The sequence below is a fragment of the Quercus lobata genome, chromosome 2, assembly GCF_001633185.2.
Source record: "Quercus lobata isolate SW786 chromosome 2, ValleyOak3.0 Primary Assembly, whole genome shotgun sequence".
Lineage (NCBI taxonomy): Eukaryota > Viridiplantae > Streptophyta > Magnoliopsida > Fagales > Fagaceae > Quercus > Quercus lobata.
Window position 1 is genome coordinate 31,942,781 of NC_044905.1, and position 8,122 is coordinate 31,950,902.

An 8,122-nucleotide genomic window follows, 5' to 3' on the forward strand; every position below is an offset into this window, starting at 1 on the left:
ATGGAGGATGCTATGTGTGATAGGCTAGATAAGATGAAGTTGACTACAGAAGAAGAAGAAACTATAGCCATCTCAGATGACGGAAGATTGGAAGCTATTGAAAGTTGCACTTTGAGTTTGATTGGAAAATTCCTCACATATAAGTCATTCAACAAAGTAGTAGCGAAGAATACGATTCGCCGCGCGTGGGGATTGAATGAATCTATGCAAATTCTTGAAGTAGGGCCAAATCTCTTCCAATTCAAATTTCAATCAGAGTTTGATTTGGAGAGGATCTTGAGAGGAGGCCCTTGGTCCTTTGATAACCAGCTACTATTACTTCAAAGGTGGAAAAAGGGTATGACTGCGGGAAATATTCGATTGGAGTCGACATCCCTCTGGGTTCAAATATGGGATGCACCATTTGACATGGTTTCACCTCATGTAGCAAGGGAAGTGGGAAGCCGGCTGGGTAAGGTTGAGGAGGTGGAATGGAAGAAACGGAAAGACGATATAAGTATGTTTATGAGGGTCCGGGTAGCCCTTCCAATTGCAAAACTTATTCGACGGGGAGGGTTTATTGCTGGATCGGATGGTGTTAAAACGTGGGTATCTTTCAAGTATGAGAGATTACCCATCTTTTGTCACTACTGTGGAATTTTAGGTCATGATTTGAGGCACTGTGCAACCCATTATGCAGTGGAGAAAAAGGGTGAAAGAATTGAATATCAATATGGTGATTTTCTCAAAGCTGTAGGTGGTCGTCCAAGAACACCATCTGCTAAAGCTTCAGGTCAGATGGCAGGCACAGAGGAGGTAACGGATTATGCAGCAGAGACTGGACCGAAACAAGGAGTGCAGGAGGGTCCGATGAGCACAACAGTGACGGCAGCAAACCTGGGTGACGTTGGAAACCCTAGCGCCGTTGAAAACCTTAGAAGAGTGTTTAATGTTGAGGCCGTGAATCCTGGAACAGTTGCTGAAATCACGCTCAGCAATAATGAGCGTATCCAATCCCATGCAAACGTGAAGGGCACAAAATCAGCTGCTGAAGAAACGGGTAAGGAAAATAAAGAGAATGGATAGGTCAGCATGGTTTTAAATGGAATTGATGAGAACATGGGGGCTAGTTTCAAATCCAATGAGGACAATTTGGTGGATGTTGTGATACAAACACAAGGGCAGGGGCTGGACGTATCTAGTTTAAGTCCGAGGATGAGTGGGCCAACTAATGTCAAGCCCAAAGGGTCTTGGACTCGCGTGAATAGAATGGACTTTGGGTTGGGAGGTGTTAGCAAAGCTATTATGCTGCATGGATTGGGAAAGAGGGAGTCACGTGAACCTTATGAAGGGCAAGCTGTGGAGCAGATTAGTAAGAAAGGAAAATGGAATAATGTTGATGAAAACAATGACCATGGATCGGCGGGGGTGGAGAGCCACCCTTGCTGGGAGTAATGAGGCTACTAAGCTGGAACTGCCAAGGGTTTGGGAACCCTTGGACAAGTCGAAGCCTTCACAAAATTGTGAGGGAGCAAGTTCCCACGGTATGTTTCTTGATGGAAACTAGACTTGATAAGGAGGGTTTTGAAAATTTGTATGGAAACCGTTTCAGAATAAAATTATAGTTAAACATCTGGATTCTGGGGGAGGATTGGCATTCTTGTGGAAGAATGATGTAGGTTTAGAGGTTATTAATTTCACGGCTAACCATGTATTAGCTAAAGTAACTGAAGAGGATGGCTTTGTTTGGTATCTGACTGGATTTTATGGATGGCCGAATGCACAGCAGAAGGAAAATTCATGGAGATTGTTAAAATATTTACAAACATTTATTGTGGGTCCATGGGTGGTGATTGGAGATTTTAATGCGTATTTACATGCATCTGAAAAGATGAGTGCAAGACAGCCGCAATATTCTTAGATTGAAGCATTTAGGGAGGCATTGAGCTCTTGTCAACTGCATGACCTTGGTTTTAAGGGATATCCCTACACTTGGAGTAATAAGAGGCCTGGGGAAGCTAATACTAAGATTCAGCTGGATAGGGGGGTTGCCAATAAAGAATGGACTGACAAATTTCAGATGAGTAGAGTTGTGCACTTGTCATCTCATGCATCGGATCACCTTCCACTTTTATTGCATGTTCAATCATTTTCACAACCAAGGCAGTACCGTGGGAGAAGTTTCAGGTTTGAGGAGTCATGGTTGCTTCGGGATGAATGTGCAAATATTATTCGAGAGGCTTGGAGGAATGGAGGTGTGAATAGGGATGGTTGGCTGTTGTACAAGAAAAAATAAAGGCTTGTAGGGTGGATCTTATGGCTTGGGGCTCATCAATGACTGACTCGGATACGGTGGCTATTAAGGAAACTCAGAAGCAACTGGATAGGTTGAATGAGGCTGAACTTACTGAAGCTTCCAAAGCTGAATTTTTGAGTTTGAGCAAAAAGATGGATGACCTTCTGCAAAAGCAAGAAATTTACTGGGCTCAGCGGTTTAGAATAAATTGGCTGAAACATGGGGATCGAAATACAAAAATTTTTCATGCCAAAGCTTCACAAAGAAGAAGGAAAAATTTTATAAGAGGCATCCGGAATTCACAAGGGCAGTGGGTGGAGAATTTGGAGGAGGTGGTTCAGGTAGCTTCAGATTAATTTGATAATCTTTTTCAAGCAGGTGTGGGAGATCAGATGGAGGAGTGTTTGGATGCAGTGGATACTAGGATGACCGAGGACATGCGGGAATTTTTGTCCACTCAATTTACTGCTGAAGAAGTGCAGGCGGCCCTGTTTCATATGGGACCAACAAAAGCCCCAGGACCTGATGGTATGAATGCCCTTTTCTATCAAAAATTCTGGCATATTGTGGGTGATTCTGTTGTTTTAGCTGTTTTGGATTTTTTAAATAATTGTAACATGCTCCCTGAAATTAATCATACAAATATTTTGCTTATTCCTAAAGTACAAAATCCGGAGAGAATGTCTGAATTTAGGCCTATAAGTTTATGTAATGTTATTTACAAAATTATTTCCAAGGTGTTGGCAAACAGATTGAAACAGGTACTGCCGCAGATAATTTCATCCACACAGAATGCCTTTGTACTAGGGTGACTGATCACTGATACTATATTGGTGGCCTATGAGACACTTCATACAATGCATGCCAGGAAAAAAAGGGAAAAAGGGCATTGTGGCTTTGAAGCTTGATATTAGCAAGGCCTATGACCGGGTTGAGTGGCACTTCCTGCAAAGTATTATGGAGAAAATGGGATTCCCAACTGGTTGGATAGAGAGGGTGATGAGCTGTGTCACAACTCCATCCTTTTCTATTTTGGTGAATGGGAAACCTTATGGGATGATTCAGCCATCTAGAGGAATTCGTCAGGGAGATCCGATATCACCATACTTATTTCTTTTGTGTGTTGAAGGCCTTACTGCTTTGTTAAAAAAAGCATAATTGGAAGGGAGGATTAAGGGAGTGTCAATTTGTAGAGGTGCACCAAACATTACTAATCTTATGTTTGCAGATGATTCATTACTGTTTTGCCAGGCAACTCGGGCTGAAGAAGAAACCATAGCAGAAATCCTCCAAACTTATGAGAGAGCTTCTGGGCAAAGTATCAATTTGGAAAAGTCTTCAGCTTATTTCAATACCAATACTTAGAAGAGGCAAAAGGGAGAGATTTTGGAAATCTTGGGAGTAAAGGAAGTGGACCAGTTTGTTAAATATTTGGGCCTACCAACTTTAATTGGTCGGGCTAAGTATAACACCTTCTCTGATTTGAAGGACAGAGTTTGGAAGAAACTCCAAGGATGGAAAGGAATGTTGCTGTCTAGGGCTGACAAGGAAATTCTCATCAAAACTATGGCTCAGGCTATACCCACATACATTATGAGTGTATTCCAAATCCCTTTGAAATTATGCTCTGAACTTGAAGCGTTGTGTGCAAGATTTTGGTGGGGTCAAATTGGCAATGAATGAAAAATTCATTGGAAGAGTTGGGACAAGCTAACGGCTCCAAAGAAAGAGGGTGGAATGGGGTTTAGAGATTGAGAGCCTTCAACTTGGCTATGTTGGCCAAGCAAGGGTGGAGGTTGGTTCAAGGCATTGATTCGCTGCTTTATCGATGCTTTAAGGCACGTTACTTTCCAAGATCATCATTCCTAGAGGCTAAAGAATCCCCTAATTGTTCATATATGTGGAGGATTTTGATGGCAGCACAACCAATTCTTCAAGCAGGTCATTGTTGGAGGGTGGGGAATGGATATTCAATCAATGCTGTGAAGGATAGATGGCTGCCAAACTTCCCAACAAATAAAGTCCTTAATTCGGTCCAGAGAGATTTGGGTGAGATGTTGGTGGCAGAGTTGATTAACTCGGAACTGAACATCTGGAAGTATGAGGACATCAGGGTAATATTTCATAAGGATGAAACTGAAGCAATATGCCAAATTCCATTGAGTCGAAGAAATGTACCTGACTCTGTTTTTTGGCTATATAATTCAAGGGGACTGTTTAGTGTTAAGTCCGCTTATCATATAGCGAGGAGGCTCTTGACTGATGCTAACCGGGGTGGAACATCAATGGAAGGTGCTGCAAAAAATATATGGAGTGTCATATGGAAGCTTCGGCTTCCAAACAAAGTGAAAGTCTTTGCATGGAGAGCATGCCACGAGATACTCCCTACTGCTGTGAATCTGACTATAAGAAAGGTTATTCATGATGATAAATGCTTGATTTGTACAAGGGAATCAGAATCTACTATTCATGCCCTTTGGGATTGTGCTGGGGTCCAAGACATATGGGCTGGTAGTTCTAGAAAGAGAAAGCTAGACATGGCCAGGCGGATATGGTGAACTTGATGGAGGAGTTGTTGGAGCGCCTTCATCAAGATGATCTTGAATTATTTTGGACCCAAGCTTGGCTTGTTTGGAGTCAGCGTAACAGCTTGCTACATGGTGGTCATTTGAAGGTACCAAGTAGTTTAAATACACGGGCTGAGGAGTATATCACAGAGTTTAGAAGTGCGCAAAATCGACTGGATGTGCAACGAACACAGCAACCAATCGGTGATATTTGGCAGCCACCGCCACCAAGAGAGTTTAAATTGAACTTTGATGCTGCTGTGTTTTCAGATTTAGGTAGAACAGGCTATGGTGTAATTATTTGAAATGAAAAAGGTGAAGTAATGGCTGCTATGACTGCTAGTGGTCCGATGGTGCGCAACAGTGATGAAGCTGAATATCTTGCTTGCCAAAAAGCTATAGAGTTTGGAGTGGATGCTGGATTTTCGAGGTTGATAATTGAAGGGGACAATATCAATGTTACTCGTGCTATCTCTTCTTCTTTGGAAAACACTTCTCCATTTGGTAATGTCGTGGATGACATTCGACATTTGTTGCGAAATTTGCAATGGGTTAGTGTTGGCTGTATTAGGAGGGGTGGGAATCAAGTAGCACATGTTTTGGCCCAATATGCTAGAAATTCTTTAGATGAGGATGTTTACTAGATGGAGGACTCTCCCCCACCAGCAGTTGAAGCTTTGTATTGTGATATTTCACTTCTTTAATTGAATGAATATCTCCCTTTCAAAAAAAAAAAATTTTGATGTAGCATTTTATAATTAGCTTAATTAATTGTTTGCGTCCTACAATCTTCATTACAAGGAATAGCTATTCATTAAATTGAAATAGTTTTTTTTTTTTTTTTTTTTTTTTTAACAAGATAGAAATTTTACTCTAACTTAATCTAAGTGTATATATGCATAGTTGTCAATATCGTACGATACATATCGTATCGTGTGGAAAAAGTTCCGTATTGTATCAGCGTATCGTAAGTGCTCATGAATCGTACGATACAGTGTGCGTATCGTATGAATCGTATCGTATCATAAAATCGTACGTATCATACGATACATAGACAAATACTTTTGTAAGGACTCAATTTGTAACGTTCCCAAACTCGTATTGGGTTCGAACGCTAAAGGCCCAAACAATAAATTTGTAGAGCGTGGATGTCAAAGAACTAGATTAACTTCAAAAGAAAAACGATTAAACTTAACATTTCTAGATGGATTAACATAAATATCACAATCAATTTATCATTGAAGCAAGCTAAGTTCTTTATTTCATGAGATTTTCTTCTAGGCATCAATTGTTCAGAAGTTCCCCTCCTCTCTCAATGCATTCTTCCATGTTATATATTGCCCTCTTGGTGTCATCTTCACCACACACGTGTAGGTTGGATTCGGGAGATCCCTTCCTGTCCCATCCAACACTTCCTGGAACCTTCTACCAGCAACTGTAAGGCTGCTTCATCACTGTTCAGGCATCACCTCCATATTAATGCGGCCAAAGAGTTGGTTGAGAGGCAATTAATGCAGAGGCAACAGTTGTTAAAGATATTTGTTGATCTTTTCTTTCTTACCCTTGGTCCCATGTCCCACCTTTAGTGGTAATGTAGTTCTGAAGTGTGTTTGTAACAATATGGCGTTCAGGTCATCATCGGACACATATTGACGAGAAGGATTTTGTCCTCGGACGAATACTGGACCCATCTCATGTGATATCTACTCCTTTTTTCATTTGGTTCCCCTTATAACCTCATATAGGCCTCCTCAAATGGTTTAACGTCCTCGGATGGACCACAGGCCCAGTTAACACGATTTTAATAATTATTGATTAACCGGCCCCCACAACTTTAAAATGAGATTTTTTGTTAAAATTTGTACTTTTATTTGAATTTAACAAGTTGTTAGACTTGTTTTTAGCAAAAAATTATTAATTTACTTAATTTAGCCTACTAAAATAACATATTCATAAGTTTTTTTCCCCTCTCTCCTACAATTGGACTACACAGTACATACTTACCTTTCACTTTAATATTTTAAAATTTTTTATTTTTATCGTTATTGTTATAAGTCCAAGAAACTAGAATGCCAAAAAAAAGTTTATAAAAAAATTATTAAAAAAAAAAGAACAAGAACAGATAGTAAATGTTAATAACGAATAACGATGAAGAAAATTTTAATGAAGAAATAAATTTGCAAAATTATAAATATGATGATAGCGTTGACTTAGATGGGGTTGATTAGGCAATTTGATGAATATGATGAAAATGAGTTATTATTTTTGGGTCATTTGTAATATATTATCACTTTTGAATTTAAGTAATTTGAATGTGTATGTTATTAACACATGCTAGTTTGATTTATTTAGTTAGCTTGTTAAATATTATCATCATATAAGTGATGAATAAATTAGTTATTAGTTGAATATATTCAAAATTTATAATGAATATACCCTTTATATATGTATATTTATAATTTTTCATAAATTTTATTAAGTGTTTATGTATCTTACGATATACGATTCAATACAATACACAATACGGAAAAATTAAAAATCGATTCACGATACGATTCACATTTTGATAACTATGTATATATGTGTGAAGCTCCCTCATAGAGACTTGAACCATGGCCCTTCCCCTCACCCCCCCCCCCAACATCCCATAAGCATTTATACTTATGGAGTAACCATCGAATCAAGGGTGCACGGTGGTTATCCTTTTTTTTTTAAATGATTGTAAGCTTGTAATAGTTATTGATGGATAATGTCCTTTCTAAATTTACATTACTTTCGCAACAAAGCTTTCTTCTTCTTTTTTTTCTTTTTTTATAGAAAATTTCACAACAAAGCTTGGATAGCAAGCTACTAATAATAGGTAAAAAAAAAATATAATATCAATGGTAAACCAAATGATACCGGTTTAACTTGCCACCCAAGTTTTGTTGTAAAATTATTGTCAAAATGTTTTACTCATATTGAGTGTTCACATGCAAAAATTTATGTCTATTTTAGAATTGACTTTATGCATTTTACCAATCTACTTTTCAAAAACACTTTTATCGAATTGTCTATTATATTATCTATTTAATTAAAATATCAATTTAAAAAAAAAAATTTATTTCTCTATTCACATATCACAAATACGGTGCCCTCCCTACTTTACCGTAATCGAGAAAATTTACACCGCTACGCTAAAATGAAAAATAGACCATAAATATATTACTCTCCGCGAATAATGTCGGTGATTTTTAAGGTTGACTGACCAAAATTTTGCATTTAAATTGTTTTTCAAAAA

At 38.5% G+C, this 8,122-nt stretch overlaps 1 protein-coding gene across 1 annotated transcript; it reads left to right on the top strand.

Annotated features, from left to right (window-relative positions):
• Window positions 1-1,065, top strand: LOC115963159. The gene has a single exon (XM_031082059.1). The coding sequence runs from the start codon at window positions 1-3 to the stop codon at window positions 1,063-1,065; it is 1,065 nt and encodes a 354-aa protein (XP_030937919.1).
• Window positions 1,066-8,122: the final 7,057 nt, after the last annotated feature.